At 35.9% G+C, this 22,017-nt stretch overlaps 1 protein-coding gene across 1 annotated transcript in view; it reads left to right on the forward strand.

Moving 5' to 3' along the window:
* The window catches only part of LOC105620626 (plexin-A4), a 71,274-nt gene extending 53,255 nt beyond the window's left edge, over nucleotides 1-18,019 (forward strand). The window contains exons 2-10 of the mRNA XM_012202116.1: nucleotides 9,288-10,019; nucleotides 13,000-13,125; nucleotides 13,365-13,826; nucleotides 14,500-16,178; nucleotides 16,260-16,473; nucleotides 16,545-16,728; nucleotides 16,813-17,523; nucleotides 17,606-17,751; nucleotides 17,846-18,019. Coding sequence (XP_012057506.1) covers nucleotides 9,288-10,019; nucleotides 13,000-13,125; nucleotides 13,365-13,826; nucleotides 14,500-16,178; nucleotides 16,260-16,473; nucleotides 16,545-16,728; nucleotides 16,813-17,523; nucleotides 17,606-17,751; nucleotides 17,846-18,019 — 4,428 coding nt within the window. The remainder of the gene's footprint in view (nucleotides 1-9,287; nucleotides 10,020-12,999; nucleotides 13,126-13,364; nucleotides 13,827-14,499; nucleotides 16,179-16,259; nucleotides 16,474-16,544; nucleotides 16,729-16,812; nucleotides 17,524-17,605; nucleotides 17,752-17,845) is intronic.
* Nucleotides 18,020-22,017: the final 3,998 nt, after the last annotated feature.

Below are 22,017 nucleotides of genomic sequence, written 5' to 3' on the forward strand. Positions count from 1 at the left end.
ATATATATATATAAATTTATATATATATATATATACATGTATACACATAAATGAATAATTATCGATTTTATGCGTCACCCTTCCTCCTCGATTGTTACGTGAAGAATGTAAAAATTATAAACACGGCAATCAAACGTTTTATACTGACTTTATCAAGATTCAAGATATATTTTCATTATTACACTGAGCAATTTTATCGGTAATATTAATAAAGAAATATCTGATTGTGACAGAATGGGCGCGTCGGTACTTGCTGTTCATATTTGCACGAGATTTATACGTTTAAATCTTCATATAATTGTATTGCAATAATCACATTAAATTATGATAAATCGGATTATTATTGAGGCTAAATTGATTTTTAATTTATTTCTTATGATTGATTCTCTGCAGGAATAATTACAGCGCTTTTGAATATAATGAAAAAAAAATACTAATTTGTTTTTATCGGTATAGATGATGAAACTACAATATAATTATAGTTGTCAAATTTATAAATTATAAAAAATGATTTGGTTGAATATTTGATTGAAAACATTGTTAACAAATATTTGAGTAAAAATAATATAATATCTAAATGATGTAATAATTTTATTTTTTATTTCCAATACTTTTATTTTAAGTTTTGATAGAATTTGATATAACACGAAGATTATTTTTATTATAAGACAAAATTGTAATATTTATAATATATAAATGTTAAACAGTTATTAAAAAATGCAACATTTAGATAAATTTACTCTAAGAAAAAATAAATTTTACGCAAGTTAAAAGATAAAAGAGTCCACGGAAATGAGAAGTGTAGCGAAGTACTCTAAAAGTGATGGAGAATTAATTTGATGATGTGTTTCTTATAACAGTTTCGACATTTTACTGGAACGAAACTTTCCTTTTAGAAAGCTATTTTTTTTAGATTGTCATGCATAACGAACGGCAGGATGATAGTAACGTGTGAACGTGAGTTTGCAACCGCGCTTTGATCGCGCTACTGGCAAACGTTTATTTAGCAATCGTTTGGGTACGGCTCATTGAAAAACAATTTATATCATGTATTCTTGCGTCTTAAGATTCACCGACTGTGTTCCTCCGCGACACGATTTTTGCGAGACTATCGCATCGTATGGTCGTTAGCGTCCGACGGATGGTATTGAAGGCTCCGAAATGCGTTAGCTGCGCAAAGTATGATTTATAGGAAAAATCCGATTAGCTTTATTCTCAGCTCCAGTACATATCTCCTCACCCTCTTTTCATCATTCTTCCTTAACTCACCCTCTTCATGGATTGGAAGACGAACTTATATATGGTTCATTTCTCATTATCCTGGATGAATGATTTGTTCCATTCTCAATGAAATTTTATTAGACATGCATCATACTTGTTATCTATTAATTTTCGATACATATAGATATTTATCAGTTCTTATATTTAAGATCGTTTTAAATAGAGTCTTAAGATATAATATAAGCCAATCCTGCATTAGCATCTTAAGATGATTTTAAAATAAGAACTGATTATGAATATCGATTGTCATTCTATTTGTGAATAATTGTAGGAGGCTAAGCGAGATATTGCAAGATCAAAAATACATCCATCCAGGGCACTCCGTATAAAAGTGGTATTCTAGCACAATGCGGACGAATCAATTGATCCGTACGAAAAAGATGTCGACTGTATTAATTTCTCTTGTGCTTCCGCGGCTTCGTCGGGAATGAAACCTCGCCGATTCTCTCCCCTCTCCCCGTTCGCCTCTCAGCATCTCGTTCTGGGATTGTCGTGCCGCTTAATTAGAGTTTGCAAGATGAGATTTTTTTTTCCGTATTTCAATAGCGATTCCATTCGACGATTCGATGGCAATTAATCTCGAACGTTGTCGAGGAACGGACGGAAGCGCAGGTAAATATAGTGGAGAACCCTTTATTCGAGGAAAAACCGATAAAAAGTTTGCAGCGTTATTCTGGATTCTTGCCATCATCTCCCTTCCTCTCGTTGCCTTCCTCGCATCTCCTCACGCCGAAAAACAACGACAGATTCGAATAATGAAAAATTGTTGGTCGACTATCGGGCGTAACACCGCGACGTACAATCGCATTATGTCACCCCCGGTTGTTTTATACCGGAATGGATGGAGAAAACAGGGGATGGCAAAGGGGCGCGGGGAGCATAAGGGTGAAACACATTATGCGCGCACTTTTACCAACGTCGGCGACCTGGTTATTACATACTGTGAGTTCATTTATCAAATCGTGGGATAGCGAGTTCTTGCGCTTCCATCCATGGGGCCAACTAAAAACGCGATTCGTCAGCTATAAATGCGTACTGTCGGCCGTCGCTTCTTATCGGCGACAATTATCACCGGGAAACGATGATTCGCACATGCGGCATTTTAATGACATCCACGGATAAATTTCCACAGCTCTGTTAATTTCATTTTAATGGATTTCTCAATCTTGCGATTATTTTTCGCCACGTCGTTATCGCCGAGATATATAATTTAGTGTACTTTCAAAGTCTGACCTTTTAGAATCCATCAGCATTAACGCCTAAGCTACGTATTACTATACTGTGTCGAAGAATTAGAAATAATAATGAAAGAGAGTTACCTTAACGGATTTGTAATCAACACATTGCCAAATACGTAACGATCTTGCAAAATAAACACTGCCACGTACTAATGATACAGTATAAATTGCATTAACACATTTCAATTTTACTTTTATCTTTCTGTATAAGTTAGTAATATTTATCTTTCTTAATTATTCATTGTTATAAATGCTATAGCAAAATTTTCTTAAAATTATATAACATGCGTCTCTTCATTATATGTATTATATCTCCTTCAGAAGTTTTCGAAAATTACTCGAATATTTTTAATTAAGAAAGTGCTCTTTACTATCAAATATCGCATCTTGCTGATTGTGAATATTCTGTGTAGTTCTATCGAAGACACGGCACTAATTTATCAATATGTTGGAAGTAATGTCGCGAAAGATTGTCGCTTTCATCCGTTTCTGTCAAATCATTATTTCAGTCTGAGGCATCGCTGGTATCGAGCTGTAACTCAACAACATACGGATAATGTAATTTTTGTTGTATTGTATTTGCGCATCAGAATCTCGGGATTTCTCAGACTAACGGTTTACTTTCACCAAAGTCAGATTAGCAATTCATTGCCCCTTTTTATTCTAAGGCGCTATGATTAGATTTGCATAATGTTAATAGAAGCTTGTTTCACGAGAATATGTAAATAGTTTCATTATTTGCATTAATTAATTTAAGTTTGAAACGACATTGGTTCAATTTTTATTATTTGAAGAAATAATGACACACATAAAATCATGATGACAAAGTACCATTGAAACGAAAATGAATTGCATTTTTTCTTAACAGTTTTAATTTTTTTTTAATAATTACTTAACAATTATTTTTTATATTAAATTATTTATAAAATAATCTGCATTATCAATATTCATTTTATTAAAAGTTAACAATAAATATTTAATAGGAAAATGTATTAATGTCATTTTGAATAAGTGAAGAGAGACGCGTTGCATCACAAGAGAATTCCATTTGTTTGAAGTTGGGATGTAAAATTGTTTAAGTTAAATATTTCTATTACATTTCTATTATGGTGTTAAACTAGAACAATATTGGTATAAAATAGAGAGCAGCAGCTTTTCCTATTAATATTAGATACAGATAATACGAGAGAGAGATAAATGATGAATGACGTGGATTTTATGTCATACGAAAGTTTCCGAGATAGATCCATTATAATAGGACACATTACATTCCATATTCCTCATGCAGGATTAATCCGAGTTAATTCTAATCGATTTCGTGCATTCAAGCCTCACTGTATGAACGCGCATTTAATTCGCTAGATAAAATCGATAAGGTGAAATAGGATTCTCTCGGAATCTCTCAGCAGCGGAATACATTTGTGCCACTGTCGAATGCTTCTCGGAGACCTGTCCACCATCCCCCATTGCTATAGCTGAGTGGCGGTGGGAAAATCCCTCTTCTTTTCTTTCTTCTCGCATCCGCGAGAAGAAATCCCAGCGATGGTGCGGCGAACCGCATCGAAGAATGCATTTAAAAATTCTGGAGAGACGCCAGTTGGGGTGAAAAAAGGAAGGGTGAAAGATAAGGAGGGATGCATACGTAACTCGACGTATAATCACCGCGTCGAAATGCATCGCGACGGCAAGAGTACCTTCGGATTTAATCGCATCGCACCCCGCACAGGTCCTGTTGTTACTACCTGTCACTGTTCCTTGAGACATTCTGACAAGATGCAAGAACGTGCCTCGAGTCAAGTCCTTGTTGTGATCATCGCTCTTAAATCCCTTTCATATCGTCACCTAATGCCTCTACGGTACAGGAATTTTCTATCGGAAACTTCGATCATTCGCGGCAGTCTTTGAGTAATAAGACTAGATATTTTCGAATTCAAAACCGGAAACTTTATTAAGAAAGAGATGAGTAAAGATAAATAATTAAAAGCAATTTAATAGCAATTCTTTTTTTTAATACTTGTTCTTTCTATATTTATTATCCAAAATTATCTCTATGCAAAATTATCAAAAATCTTTATATTTTCTAATTTTCTAACTTTATGTTAATTTTTTTTGACTTCTTTTTATGATTTATCATTGTGTGAACAATGTAAAATATGATTTTAGTGTTTAATTATTTTTAATGAAACTAGGGAAGCTATTATAATACGCTTGCAGATAACAACCATTCTCACGTTCTCGTTTATATAATTATATAAGGAACTTTCCAATAAATGTAATTTGTTGTTCATAAAGCTCACGATATCTGTAACATATACGTTATCAGTAATTAACGATTGATTACACCGCTCGGCTGACAATCCGGCGCTTCCTGCGCCATAGAGACAAAGACATATCTCGTTAATCGCGTTCGGTCTCGTTTAATATGCAACGAACTTAAGGCGTGGATTTCACCGTGGCATTAATATGCGAGCACCTTACGTGGGACGCACGAACATGCACAACTTGAAATCGATTCAGGAATGTCGACGTTCAATTCGCTTTTTATCGGTCAATCCAACGTACTGATTAGCATTGCCCACGCAATACAAACGCAAGGATAGATGCAATCGCATCTGCCAAAAAAAGAGTAGTGCAACCAGCTCGTTAATTAAAACGTCCGCCTACCTCTCGGTAGCGTCGTGATTATTATTTTCCTCACGTTAAAACATCATCGATTGAGTGTCGAGACGCAAAAGATGGATATCTTATTTTCCATTTTGCATTTAATTCCTTTCTTGTTTTTTCACCCTTTATTTGCTCCTTGTAGGCCGTTTTTCTTTTACATCTTTGTATTTGCTTTGTCTTTAAATAGTTCCCCAATTTTGCTTTAATTGACGTAGTACATGAAATACATAATTAAAGGACAACAAAATAACAAGATTCTGACAAGAACTTAACAGTTATTATTTCGATGTGAAGTAAAACTCTAATTAAGTAATACTTTAATTAAATAATATTTATTATTCTCTATTAATATCTCGTGCACAAAAAAAGATAAAGATTTAACTATTGTTTTCGATTAATATAGCAGCATGTTTTATGAATTGGAATAAATATTGAACATTGTCTTTTTCATGACTTAAATTGTACCTATAGAATTTCTGAAAATTTAAATTTTAATATATCGAATTCCATTTGTTATTTATTGCACTTAACATATATTTTTATCAAATTTTCTTACGTTTATTCATCTAATTATTTTTTACTCTTCCTTTTATCTCCAAAATTTATTTTATTGTCATTTTTTTGCATCTATTGTGTTTGCGATCGTCTGCACGCAACTTTCTTGCAAACGTCTTGTCTACGCCTTGTCTCCTTCTTCATCATTATCAGATACCCTCTTTGCGTTTGCGTCTGCTACGATGCTTCTTCTTCCATTAAGAAATAATTTCTATCTGCTTCTCCGTCTCCTCCCTTCGCTCTTAACCCTCCTACCGGCTCATCCTCGACCTCGTCGACCTTGCCTTTATCCCCGCGCGTTTATTAAAGCCTCTTTGTGCGTCGACTTTGGCTGAGGATTTGCCGAGGCCGAATGATGCGCGAACATCGCACTCGCGTATACCAACGCAAACGAAATCACGCTAAAAAGACCAGCCGCGGATACCGCGAGTGAACCTTAGAATTAACAACCACTACTAACACTCGGTAGCCTGATAATTATTATTATTATTATCTCTCCCGCTTCTCTCCAGCCCGCTTAGACACAAAGATTGTAACATAGTTACCGCGCCATGATTGCCTGTCTTAAATAACGACTCATTAGTCGGCCAGAGGTCGAATGCTGATCAGTACCGACAGCCCTTAGCCTTCACTTAAGATTCCAAACTTCACTGTGCCACAATATTTCTTGACATCTCGCAAGGTTGAATCAACTTAATAATGTAAGTTCTTCCGGAAGACACGAAGATTACTCGAGACATAAAATATTGAGGTACAAGGTTAAATAATTAGATTACCGTAGAATTGGCAGAGCTTTCGAAAAATATTATAATTTACATAAAATATTAATTGATTTTTTATTACGGATTTATTAAGAATTTAAAAATCTCTGTCTTATTCATTTAGCCGATTTAATTTACAATCTCTGTCTTATTTATTAATCTAATTCCTGCGTTTATATTCATGATTATGAGGAATTGTCAATGATATAAGTAATAATCCATTCCTCTACCTATATTAAAAGGCATTAATTATTGTTCTAATGAGCATTGTGGAATAGACGAACAGATGTTTACCAAATTGCGGCAAATTGCCTGTTGGCTCGATTCGCGCTGCGCGACGCGACTTAATTAATATTTGTTAATTAAATCGGAATAGTGACTGCGCTCTGTGCGTTTACCACGAACTTCGCTTCACTCTCTCAATTCAATTTGTTGTAAATTACACACGAATGCTTAACTATTCCATTTCTGCTTCGGTAGAATAGCTCGTTTCCAGTATGTTAATGTGTACGTCTTTTTCCATATTACATTACATTAATAAGCTACGGTTTAAATTGTGCCAATATTAGTGTAATGATATTGAAAAAAGTTTAATATTTCCGTAAACTACACTTCCTAAAAGAGAATGACAAATGTTCTTCAAAATTTATGAAATTGAAGAGATTTACAAAATTAATTAATGAAATAAAAAAAATTACATATTTAAAAGCTGAAGAAAAAATTTTATTAATTAATTTATTAAGAATTTGCGGAGCTAATGATGCGACTATCGTATTATCGTGGTCTTTGTATAGAATCTTTATGCTGTTAGTAATAATTACCAGATGAGCAGTGAATACCATTTCTCAGTAAATTTACTACATCGAAGCTAAATGTCGCTGCTAAAGCGATCCACGTCCTACTTCGATGTGATTACTGTTATTACTATTCGAAAGAATAATCTTTTTATTAGGCCCGCGAACGATTCTAGCCCTCCGGGATTTCTATTCGTCGTCAATTTCGCTGTCAATTGAAAGCGAAAGACGTCGCGAACTACGATTTAATTTACGATCCTTTAACCGCGACCGCGAGATTCGCGGTGAGGTCTAAGAAAATGAATGCTACGCGAGTGCACCTGGCAGAGATGATTGTACTGTGCTCGCTCATGAAAAAAATGTGATGCGTTGAGAGTCTCACGTTAAAATAATAGCGTGCAAATTGTATCTACACTGTTATTTTCAGTGGCTGCAATCTTATATCTGATGTCCGATGACCACCAGTCAGCATTGGAGTTAAAAAACCTATACAACGAATATTCACTTGGGAAATTTACGGGAATGAATTTACGTGACGATACCCACGTCACTTCCATAATACGAAAGTAAAATTCACCGCTCTGTTGCAGTCGGATTATTGTATGCCATTACTATTAAAATCGGTAATACGTCGGCAAGGGACGTTTCAATATTTTTGGGAATGTTCACTATCGTGGAAATGAGGAAAACGGAATATGCAATGAGAGGTCATCACCGAACTAATATCGATAATTAATACCCAATAAATACTTAAACGGAACTTTAGGAACATTTACTCCACGCTAGCCTGGTTAACAGTTGTTCATAATTTCGTTGTAAATATTTAATTCTTCATTCCGTTCGTATCATCCTCGTTTCGTTAATACAAGAGCATTCTGGCATATATATATATACACGGTAAATTATACAAGCCTGTTAACTGCAATCATCAATGACTGTCTCTCTCTAATTTTACACAAATTCGCCAATTATTGTAAATCCCCGATTTTTTAACTAGCAATTGAAAAATTGTCGACCAAGCCAGACTGAAACTAATTATATGAAACTTGATACATGTGTCAGTCTTCTTCAAATTATTAAAAATAATTATATTTTAATGAAGTTTTTGTGTCACATAGTCTCTGACGTGATAAGAATGCATTTACTTTATCCTCACTAAATAAATTGCATTAGAATGAACAGGAAAATTAAAGGAATTTTATAATAAGCTGAGTGAAATGTACAATTTTATATTGCAAAATTTTATGAACATTCTGAAATTTTTAAAAATTTATTAAACATTCATAAATTTAATTTTATCTATTTTTTATATGCAATTAAATAAAAATTTGAATTATTAAAAATATTACAAGTGGAAATTAGGACAAATAACTCAAATAAAAAGGAATCCTATTTTCGGTCGAAGCGTATATTAATGTTGTATATTAATGTTATTCTATATAATATATTCATATTTTCGGGAAAAAACGATTCTGTTGAAATATTAAAAAATTTAACTCAATACAGATCTGAAAATAAGTTGGAAATCATCATCAAAATAATTATGTACGAAATTTAAGCATGAAGAGCAATGCTACAAAAAGTTTTGACATTTAACAATTCTAACAATCAGCTCGAATATCCTACATGATTATTGATAATCCAACAAAATCATTTTCAGATCTGTATCTCTATCTTATATAACTCAACAAAATTATATTTTCCATATAGATTTACATTTTTCATGGTTTTCTAAACTGCGCTAATTCATATTGTTGAAATGCAAATCATAAATTAGAAATATTACAATTGATCGTCAATTTAATAGATAATGAATATTATTGATGAACAAGATTTTTTTTTATCGAAATAGGAAATTCTGTTCTCTTATTTGATTAAAAAATATGTAATTACTTCTTTCTATAACTAGACTATTTTACCTACAATAATTTGATTAAAATAAATTAACTGCACTAATCAATTTGTATAAAAAAATTTATATATTTCTGTTGCAGGTGGTAGTAGAGAGCTCGACGTTGGCATTGGAGTACGGTGATCTTGAGATTGATCCTGGTTCTCCAGTGAACCCGGATCTGCTATTTGATTCGCAACTGATGCATCTTTATGTGCTGACAGAGAAGAAGGTCTCAAAGGTCAAGGTGCAGGAGTGTTCAGTTTACAAGACGTGCTGGGACTGTCTGGGCGCCAAAGATCCATATTGTGGCTGGTGCTCGTTAGAAAACAAGTGCAATCTGCGCAGCGACTGTCAAGACGCGGCTAAGGATCCACTCTACTGGATCTCCTACAAAAGTGGTAGATGCACAACGATCACCACTGTCACACCAGATCAACTGCAACGCACTACTGCCAGGACTCTCGAGCTCGTCATCGAGAACCTGCCGACGCTGTCCGGGCAATTTCTGTGTGCATTTTCCGCCCTCGACAAGACTCTGATCACGAATGCTTCGCGAAAGTCCTATGGCGTGAACTGTACCACACCAAGAACCGATTTATTGCCATCGATACCGCCGGGCCGACATCATTTCACAGCCAAACTGTCGGTTCGGATGACAAATGGACCCGATTTGGTAGCGACAAATTTCACTTTCTTCGATTGTAACACGTACAGTTCCTGTACACAATGCGTATCATCGAGCTTTCCATGTGACTGGTGTGTTGACGGTCATCGGTGCACACACGATACGGCGGAGAATTGTCGGAACGACATTCTTGTCACGGGAGTTAGCGTAAGTATTTTATTATTTATCTTTAGAATAAAAAAAAATTAAGCGATATTTTCATAAATGATCAATAGAAGATTTCGAGTCAAATAATATATATATGTTTCTAAAAAAGAAACTTTCTCTTTAATTCTTATTTGAATTTGAATAAACGATTTAAATAGCGAGATTATAAATCTTTTAAATAACAAATGACATACAAATATTAACCTTGATTGCTCCGTCATTCAATGTTTTTTTTTCTTTTTCCTCTTGTTTTATTACATTGCATGACACAATATATTCGTGAAAACACGGTTAATAATAATTGCGCTTCAATTACTAGAGTATGACGATCGTGTACCATTTTACGTAGCACTTCCAACATTGACAATAATGCGCAATTGCACAAAATATTATTAATAAATGATACTAAGTGCCGCTTCAATTGACTCATTCGATCAAATAACTCGAGCGTTACTCCGTGTTCGCGCTCGTGCATTTGGAAATTGTAATTGCATTTATCATGAATTGTAAAAAATATGTAGCGTAATGTGAGACGTATAAATAAAGCTAAAAGAATATAAATGAGTGCAAAAAGTATTTGTACAGAGAAAATATTTTTAAAAAAACTTTATTAAAAAAAATAAATATTAACAAATTAACATCAAAAAATAAAATAGATTACATATTTCTCAAAATTATTTTACGTACAAAGATGTGAAATAATTAAAATATATTATCTTAAAGTAAGCGAAAATAAAAAATTACTTTTTTTAGACCCACAAAAATTCGTACAGTCGAGAAATTTAACTTCTAAAATCAGAAACACGCAAAACTGTTTTGTTTATGTTAGAACTAGTACTAATTATATATAATTTAATATTTATTTTTTACAAATAAGCTTTTTAATAAAAATTTATCCTGTACAAATACTTTTTGCACTTACTAATTATTATAATGGAATAGTGATTTATATGAATCTTATCTTCTACGACTCAATCTCCAAAAATAAATAAACGTGTAACATGTGCGAAATATTGTTTCGGTAAACAGTCTTTGCTCCAATATGTTCGCACACTATTAATAAATTATAGGAGCTATTGATTGTGCGAACCGATAATTGGTCGGAATATTCACATTATGAAGAATAATAATGCGATGACACGCGGAGTGGCTTATGCTGCTGTCTGCCTGCTTCTGTATTAACCGCATGAATGGTAGCGTACCGACTTTGCTTATACATCGACTCGCCATATGTCACATAAAACAAGGCTGTATGCCAACCAAAATGTTGTCATCTCGTTCTATCGAAATATACAACGATTTATCAAATAAACACGAATCGAATATGTCTTTTGTATTCGAAATCGATTTCTGAAGAACTATATTATTATTCTTGCATTTTGGTTTCAATCGATTCCCATCGCCTAAATTATAAACATTATCATTAGATTTGAGAAAACTTTATCAAAACAAAATGAAACGTAAGGAAAATATTGTTACTTGAATTTTAATTGAACGATTTAGTTTAACTTTGATTGATAGATAAGTATATGCAGTTTAAATCTTTGTATCAAAGCAATTAATCTTTGTATCAAAATATTATATATAATAAAATGAATCATGCAAAAATTTAATAAGTTTATAATCAAAACTTTATTATTTTATAAGTGATTCATAATAATTTTTAGATCTTAAATAATAATCTGAAATTATTGCGAGGAAATTTCTGTATCCATTTAATATTTTTTGCTAAATCTCTCAGACAAAGGGAATGTTAAATCATGTTATGTTATTAAATATGAAAGATATTGTGTAAATTGTCATATCATTAATTAAAAAACAATATATATATATATATATATATATGTATATGCAAGTTTGCAAGTATCTTAAGAGTAGCGATGTTATTGACATGTGTTGAATTTTTTATATATTTGATTTTAACTAGAATAAAAATAATATTTGATATTATTTACGCTTTTAAAGGCTATCTATAATGGAATAAACCGTAAGCCATAAAAAATTGACCACTTACAATCGAATGTGAAGAGAATAATGATTAGTAAATTTTTTACAGCTTACAGTTTATTATCTCTATTATAAATGGTTCTTTAAGATACACTCGACTGCAACACAAGAAATTCCAAGAAGTTCCTAAGAAATCTGTAATAATTTAAATACAGCCAAAGATACTTCTAAGAAGTAAACGTATATATTTCCAAGCTTCACACAGTAATTGACACATAATTATTAGAATTTTTTACATTTAAAATTACATATATATATTCGCATGCATCTTGATTTTGTATGAAGGAAATTAATAGCAATGCTCCACATATCAAATAAAATTGTTATATTCATTATTGTTGTTAATTTCTTTTACAAAATAAAGACACGTGTATATGCATACTTTTAAAATTAATAAAAAATTATGTTCAAATGTGAAAAAAAAACTCTTGCTGAATTAATATCATGCATTCGCTTATATTTACATTTTACTGAAATTCATTAAAGTTTCAAAATGGATTTACATCATTTTCGCAAGATAAACGATTCATATGTGCTGCAAACTCACAACATCTAATTTCAGAGCAGAATTGCGATTCTGTTGTTGCGTACATGTTAACATGCATCAACTAATTTCATTTCGACATTAACTTGATTTGATTTGGAGTTAAAACGTTGCGTTCACTCCATGAATATTAATATGTGATTATCAATTAACTTGTAATTTTTGATGAAAACTTGGCGCTGAGAACTTTGCTCTATGCTTTGAATTGCATAATATCTAAAATAATCAAATGGAATAAAATTAAATTAAGTAAGATAAAGTGCTAATAGCAGCATCCTAATAAATTGGATGAAAAAAATAGAGTGAAATAAAATATGAAAAAAATGAATTAAAACGTAAAAATTTAGAATTATTTTAACAATATATTAGTTTAAAAAATTAGTTTAAAATATTACCTTGTTTTTTGATAACTTTATATACAACTTGCAGAGAATGGGACCAAGCTATAGAAGTGGGCCAGGTTTTTGTCCCACTATAAATGCCACCGAATCTCAAGAGATCCTCGTGTCTTCCGGTATAAAAAAAGCGATACGAGTTAAAGTGCATATCATTGGGGTAAGTAAAAAACCTACATTACTAATGATTAGATTATTTTTTTTATCTTCGAATTTTTTGTATAATATTTTGTATAAAATATTACAAAAATTTCACGAGTTTTTCTAAGTTTCATTTCTAAATGAAATGATAAATTTAATGAACATCTTAAATCTTAGTTTTTGTATGCAAGTTAAGTATATCATTGAATTCAGAATTCTATTGAGATATTAATGTACATTCTGGCAAATTTTTTTCAGCAATTCATCATACAGACACGGTTCGTGTGCCAATTCAACATTGAGGGTCGCGTGACGAGCGTAAATGCGCGTTTGCTAGCTGACACGATCTACTGCGAGGAAACGGAATTCTCTTATACCTCTCGCGCGCCAAATATCACGGTACCTTTCGCAGTAATCTGGGGCGGCTCCAAACCTTTGGATAATCCAGACAATATACACCTTGTGATATACCGTTGCCGCGACATGGCAGACAACTGCGGCATGTGCTTGGCTCTGCCAACAAAATACGGATGTGGCTGGTGCCAGAGCTCAGACAGATGCGAGGTGAAGGATCAGTGCGACCGCGGCACTGGCATGTGGCTGAACAGCAATCAGACCTGTCCAAATCCGGAGATAAAATCATTCGAACCGGTAATGGGTCCCTGGGAAGGCAACACAAACGTGACGATTCGCGGCATCAATCTTGGCAAGACATTCAAGGTAAGAAAGGCATCTTTGTTTGTCTGTTACTCGTTATCGAAGTGAAATATAATCGCTTTTGTCATTCTCATTTGCATAGTAATATATTACAATAATTAAAAGATCGATTCTTTTTAAATTTGTTAAAGAATACCTATATTTCTAAAGCATTATCGAAATTCGCAGAAGTTATACAAAGTTATCAAATATTTTCAAAAGCGCGCTCGATTTACATCGAGCGTTCTGATATGAAATTTATTTTAAATGCCTTAAACACCATGATCTTCCAATATTCATTAAAAAATGTTTTTACGATATCACTATTTTTATCTAATCATATCTTAAAGTTAATATTTAAAAAATTTTTTAATTTACTTTTGAGAATATGTATTTATAAATTTTTATAAAGATATAAATAAATTACATTGACAATTAAATTATTAAAATTCTATTAAAGACAATCTGATTTTTTAATTTGTTATTCTGTTTTAAATAAGTAAGATTTTTTTTTTAATATTAATATGCGATACCTAAAGATTTTTTAATTACAATATTCAGTAACATTCGTGTTTATATATTTAGCATGTTAATATCTTTTTATTATCATTATTATGATATCAATATTATGATATCAATATTTGTTATCCAACTAAATTATTTAATTATACCTACATAATTTTAATATACGTTGCAGGACATAGTTGGGGGCGTTACCGTAGCCGGTATGCGATGTCTACCGTATGAGGAACTTTATATTCGAACGAAGCAAATCGTTTGCCGAGTCGATGGACCTGGCACACAGGAAGGCAGGAGCGGACCTGTCATCGTGAAGATCGAGGACTTCCGCGGCGAATCAGACTACAATTTCGAATTTGTAGATCCACAGATCATCTCAATATCACCCAAGTACGGACCTCTGAGTGGTGGTACTACTATCAAAATCACCGGTAATTATATGAACGCCGGCAGCACTATCCATGCTGATATTGACGATCTTCCCTGCTCTATAATAAGTGCCGAACCTAACGAGGCTCTTTGCATGACGAGTCCAAGCGATCAAAAACGAAATGGCTTGCTGAAGATGTCTTTTGATGGTGGCAAGCGTTTATATGACGGCCACTTTGAATATGTCGACGATCCAACAATTGAGAGTGTGGAGAGTGGTGTGGCCGGTCAAATGAAGGTCCCAAAGGGAATTCCAGCAGGTGGAATAAAGATCTCGGTGACCGGCAAGAATCTTGGCTACATACAAAGTCCACAAATGTATGTCTACTATGATGAGAAGATGTTTGTATCGCAATGCGAGGTGCACAGTCAGGAGAGCATGGTGTGTAAGTCACCGACCATCGAAGTACCCGAACACATAATATTGGATGCCGAACGTCCGCTCTCTCTCGAATATGGTTTCCGCATGGACAATGTTACCGGCGTGCAGAATCTCTCGCAGCACGGCTTTAATCACTTTCTTCTGTATCCAAATCCGATCTATGAAGTCTTTGATGAGGAAGTCAAATATTATAAGAGCGATTATCTGACGATCAATGGTCAACATCTCGATCGTGCCTGCCAAGAGTCCGATGTGGTTGTGCAAATCGGTAATGCTTTTTGCAATGTCACATCTTTGTCGCGGCAACAACTCACCTGCCGACCACCTTTAACACAACCACCAGCCATTGATGCTCAGGGTTTGCCCAATAAACAAGAATTGCCAGAAGTGGTATTAATAGTGGGCGGTACGCTTCATTATCACATTGGCAAGCTTAGCTACGCACTGCCAGCTGGATTGAACGGGCCGTTGTCGAAACCAGCGCTCATTGGCGTGATCGTAGCCATTGTGATCTTAGTAGTCGTATTCATAGCGTTCCTTATCGCTTATCGCCGAAAATCTACGGAAAGCAATCGTGTATTGAAAAATATGCAGGAACAGATGGATATTCTCGAGTTACGAGTTGCTGCCGAGTGTAAGGAAGCTTTTGCCGAATTACAGACAGAAATGACTGATCTCACAGGAGACCTTACTAGTGGTGGCATACCCTTCCTTGATTACCGCACTTATGCAATGATGATATTATTCCCCAGCGACGACAATAGTCCGGTACTGCAGTGGGATAGACCAGAACTCGTACGAAAAGAGAAAGGATTGCGCTTATTTGGTCAACTGATAATGAATAAAACTTTCTTATTACTGTTCGTACGAACACTCGAGAGCAATCGTTATTTTTCGATGAGAGATCGAGTTAACGTTGCCAGTCTGATTATGGTTACACTGCAGAGCAAAATGGAATATTGCACGGACATCCTAAAAACTTTGCTGGCGGATCTTATCGAGAAGTGCACGGAAGGCAAAAGCCATCCAAAATTATTTCTTAGGAGGTAAGTATATGACATTATATTTTCAGTTATTAATGTTCAATGAAGATATTTGTGATTTTAAGAAACTTATTTATTTTGTAGAACTGAGAGTGTTGCTGAGAAAATGTTGTCTGCTTGGTTCACATTTCTCTTATACAAATTTATGAGAGAGTGCGCCGGTGAACCATTGTACGTATTGTTTCGCGCGGTAAAACAGCAAGTTGATAAGGGTCCTGTCGATGCGATTACTTCAGAAGCACGATATTCTTTATCCGAAGAAAAATTGATTCGGCAATCCATCGACTTCAAGCCAATGGTAAAGATTAATAATTCGACAAGATAAGTTAATGCTTTGCAATAACAATAATGGTTCTATTACAATTTTAGACGGTTTATGTTTCGATATCTCAACAAACCGTGTTTGTTGGTGGAATGGATCCTAACACGGAGAACGTGCCAGTCAAGGTCCTTGATTGCGACACAATATCTCAAGTGAAGGAAAAAGCGTTGGATACGATCTACCGAGCGACTCCGTATAGTCAAAGACCTCGAAAGGAGGATCTTGATCTTGGTAAAAAAATTTTGCACTTGAATACTTATTAAACTTCATGTAAAATTATGCGATTCTTATATTATGCTTAATAAAATATTGCAGAATGGCGAACTGGCGCGTCAGGTAGATTAATTCTCTACGACGAAGATTCGACAACGAAGACAGAGGGTGAGTGGAAGAAGAGAAACACTTTGAATCATTACAGGGTACCGGATGGAGCATCACTCAACTTAGTGTCCAAACAATCATCTATATACAATCTTTCGATTCTGTCAGAGAAGACAGACAAATCGCACAAATACGAGACCTTGAATCTTAGCAAGTTCAGTTCGGCGAGTCCCCCTCTCTCTCGTGCCACTTCTCCGCTTAATCAAAATATCGAAGCTGGTATGAAGATTTGGCATCTTGTTAAGCATCATGATTCTGACGCGCGAAAAGAGGGAGATCGCGGCAACAAAATGGTCTCAGAGATCTATTTGACGAGGTTACTGGCAACAAAGGGTACTCTCCAGAAATTCGTCGACGATCTGTTCGAGACAATATTCAGCACTGCCCATCGAGGCTCGGCGCTACCTCTCGCCATCAAGTACATGTTTGATTTCATGGACGACCAAGCTCTGCAACATGGCATATCCGATCCGGAAGTGGTCCACACGTGGAAGAGCAATTCCCTTCCTCTTAGGTTTTGGGTTAATCTCATAAAAAATCCGAATTTTATTTTCGATATACATAAGTCTAACATTGTGGACTCGTGTTTGTCCGTCGTGGCGCAGACGTTTATGGATAGCTGCTCAACGTCGGATCATAGATTAGGTATGTAATTTTTACCAATTTTTACATTACGTCTGTGTTAATTAAGGAGATTCAGGAATACATTTTTTTCTACTGTTCTTAGGTAAGGACTCTCCGAGTTCGAAACTATTATACGCGAAGGACATTCCAGTGTACAAAGAATGGGTAGAGCGTTACTACTCAGATATTAAAGTCATGCCAGCCATATCCGATCAAGACATGAATGCCATGCTTGCCGAAGAGTCGAGGGTATTTATCCATCTTTATATTCATAACGTATAAATTTCATAAATTTGCTCAGTACGATTTCTAATGCATCAACATTCGTTTAATTTTGTTTCAGTTGCACACAACGGAGTTTAACACGAATTGTGCTTTATACGAACTGTATACATACGCGGGTAAATACAACGAACAACTAATAGTCACGCTCGAGGAGGACGAGTTCTCGCAGAAGCAGAGACTGGCATACAAGCTCGAGCAAGTGCACAATATAATGGCGGCGGACAATCCCTGATGCATGACCATGAACTCCATGAAGCACATGACGAAATCTGCTCGTCAAGAGTTACCCTGCTGAGCGGTCAATCGCGGTCCGGTGTAATCAACGACACGAACGAGGAGAACTGGCCTACCTTGAAATCGATAATCTCAGGTTCTGTGCAAAAGCCAGTTTTCTCAGCTTAACGCGAATCGCGAGTGAACTTTGGAATTATTCCAGACAGGGGGCTAAGAGCGTTGCGAGTTAACTGGGAATTAATTAAAGGACTAAGTGTTAAAAGTATGTGTCGAGGAAGTCTTCTCAGAGGTCGCCAGTTCGTAGATGTGGCCATAATTATAAGCACATTGCCGTGTGCGCATATAATTGTACATAAGATATCAAAAATCATGAATAATTGTAATAGGATATTAAATGTACGATCACCCCTCGACTCGATGGTCGAGTCGAGTGCAAAAGCAGGGCGAGAGCAGGGCGTTTCTCTCGCCGCACGGTGATCGCACGCCCGTTTGCACCGCGAGTGATTTTAAAAATGAATGTAATAATGTGAAACACACTAGTGATAAGAGAGGCGCGAGTGAGGGAATCAGCCGCGATATCGATCGATAATTTGTAAATGTAGTTTAAAAAAAAAAAATAATACGGTCGATTGCCGGCGCCGTGATCTCGGTGATCTGGCGATTTTTAACGAAGAAACATTTCCATCCACCGCTACTCTAGCTGAAATTTTTTGAACTGACGAATTTTAAGAGATAATGATAATTACCGATAACGATGAAATAATTAAACGATATGGATATATTATATATGTATGGATGGTATGTCGTATGTATATGTGTACATATATACACTTTATACTGGCGCAGCATGCCTGTGTGTGCGTGTGCGTATATCTAGTATCCGATGAGGAGGCGCGCGTGCGAGCAGGTAGGACGGTATCCCGCGCCGAGTTATTTTGCCATAATTTTATCACACAAAACGAGACTTAAAGAAGTCTCATTCGCTCACACGCTTATAAGCGCGCTGTCGCACGCTCCATAACTCGGCAGCGCCGTACCGCACGCACGTGCGTATTTAATATGGTGTATTACGTATACTTACACGGCGCTCGAGAAAGGAAGGAAGAAGGGAGGGAAAAATAAGTCATCCGCGCAACGGAGACAGACTGTGTATTAGTTAGTAAGTAATTAATCTATGGACTATGGCCGCGCGCGAGGCCAGCTCGATGTGACGGTTGTGTTGAGTGTGCGTGCTTCCCCCCTCCTTGGTCTCCGCGACTCATTGTTCCATTTCGCCATTTAATCGTTCATTCCTATCGTCGTGCATCCATCACCGATGTCATCGCCGCTATTCCATAATCATCGATAATCCCTATCCTTTTCCTCCCTTATCCTTATGTCCATCGTTACCTTCCAATCCCTTTCTTTCCTCTCATACTGTTTGTAGCATGTCCACCATCGAAGCTCTCCTGCTCTTCCTTCATCCTTTTGGAATTCATCTACATACCACTTTTCAATCTCTATCTATCCATCTTTCTCTCTCTTTCTCTCTCTCTTTCTCCCTTTGTAATGCTTCAACGCCTCCGTCGTCATGTTGTTGTCACTCTTAATTATTGTAATATATAATGAATAACGATCACTGTTGAGTATTGTCTGATTGTAATACATTGATATTGAATTGATATTGAATTGATAATCATTAATTAAAAGTGTAACATTAACTCTGTGGATGTAGCCATATTGGTGTGCATGAAAGTAAGCCGCGCGAATGGATGTGTGTTTGATCGAAAGCCGAAAGCATTGCCGAAGAGTCGCACCGTTGAACAAAGTTATCTGATAAACCTGTCATTCCCTTCGTATTTACGCACAAATTGCCAAATCACACCACATTATCTGTAAATCGGGCGACAAGTCTGATCTACAGAGTGCCTGATCCTGATATGATTTTACATATTCTTGCGAAGGATTAAGGAATTAATGGGATTCGAAGGTAAGGTATTCTTCGAGCTCATTTAATGTGACGTTCTGTCAATGCGTACGGCTGGTAGCGAATGACGGCTGTCCGACGTGTATGCGCGTGTGCATGTGTCCTGTGCGTCAATTCAATGTGCAGTTATACGTGGAGAAAGTATTTATTGCTCAAAAAACATCGGAAGACCGTGGTGGAAAGGTAAGGAAGCGGATAAAAGATATGGAGTTGTTGGTAGGCTTACTGGAAAAGGAATTGGGGGGAGGGTGGAATGGAAAGTCGGAAGAAGGAACAGAGAATCTACGCGGTGGCGAAGACACATCGCCAGACAGGGTAATAATCGCGCGACAGGGAAAAGAGGCGGGAAATGGTACAATTAATAATGATGGTAACGGGTCAACTGAACGATCCGACAACCAATGATTTCTCTCGAGGATGAGGTGTAATCGCGTGCTCGCCCGCTGTTCCGCGCACAAGAGAACGGGGCGTGTGGTACCCTCCCCCGCGCACGCCGACTTCAAATGGTACTAATAAACCCAAAGTGCCTCTGGTAGATTTTTGGGCATAAGCTTGAGTAATAAAGACTACATAGCGTTTACTATAAAAAAAAAAGAAAGAAAGGAAAAGAGACACGACTACGACGCGATTGCTGATTATAATAAAACGATAATAAAAGAGCCGAGAAAGAGAGAGAAAGGGGGGGGGGGAAGAAAACGAAATGGCGAGAGTGCTTCTGACGCGCCCTCCGCAAAACGATTACACGTGAAAAGCGAACGGAAGTGCGGGCGTACCGGGTGTGTACGCTAATTAAACGTTTAGATAGATATTAACGTATAGTCGGTAGCCTAGTCTCTATGTCGGTGTCTGTCTGCCCTGAGTGTCTTTCCCACGGTGTACTCCTCAAGTGCGTGTACCTTGAAACCCCGGCGAGCAGATTCCCTCACAGTCCAACGCCCTCGGTCACCGTCGTCCTCGAGTTCAGCCTCTCTCCTGCGTCACGTTCCCCGGCCATGTATCGACCCATTGTGGATCCTCGCCGTCCTTTGTCTCCCGAGCCTGACCCCCGAATCTTCTCCAGTACCTCGACACCCCGTCTTTTAAACGCAACTAACTGTGCTCACATCACGCGTCATTCGCCACAATTACCGATCGGCACGTTTTGCTAAGTAAATATTATTATTATTATTGTATCGATGGTTCCTCATCAATTATGGAATATACGAATCCCGATTTGTAAAATTCGATTTAACTAAGAAGATGTGTAATAACTTAATCATCGTATCATTCATGCGTGGCTTGCTGCCCCCGGCAGTCTAACTACCGTCGTATGCTTGAATATGGAGACAACGTGCGCGCCTCCGAGAATGTTTCTGATGTACGTTAGTGAGCGAACGTGTACGAATTTTTGTGTGTCTATTATAGTCCCATCTCTCTGTACATCTCATTCAATTTGTATTCCCTTTCTTCTTGTCGCTATCAATCGGAGATCCGTTTGAGCCATGAAAAATGGAAGAGACAACTTGAAAAAGAAACAAGGAAAATGGGATTGTATGAATGATGGCTGAATGAATGTCAGATGGATTGTGCAAGACTGAGAGAGGCAGCGGAGGGAGCTTGCCAATCAATCCCAAGGTCGCTCCCTCGCCGCTCATTTTTACGTCATAAACATTAATTATGATTATCCAGGATAAACGCATCCAACAAAATATAATTACGTTACGTTTATAATAGTCATGTTCCTTTCCGATCGATGATAATTGATAATAAATCTATATCAACCTTGCTACATTATTTTGTACTTGTTTTTTAATATTTCTTAATTTTTTAATCTTAATATATTATATATACATATACATAAAAATCTATAAATAATGCCGTTTTTAAGTTATCAGACGTATTATTATCATTATTATTATTAATTATTATTTTTGTATAAATGTGTGATTAATAGTACGGATAGTGTAATAATTTTGTATGTTTATTGAACCAAAAATAAATATTATTGATAAAGAAAGAGGATTGCTTGAACAAATGTCTACATTTCCGTT

This window comes from Atta cephalotes (assembly GCF_000143395.1).
Source record: "Atta cephalotes unplaced genomic scaffold scaffold00028, whole genome shotgun sequence".
NCBI lineage: Eukaryota > Metazoa > Arthropoda > Insecta > Hymenoptera > Formicidae > Atta > Atta cephalotes.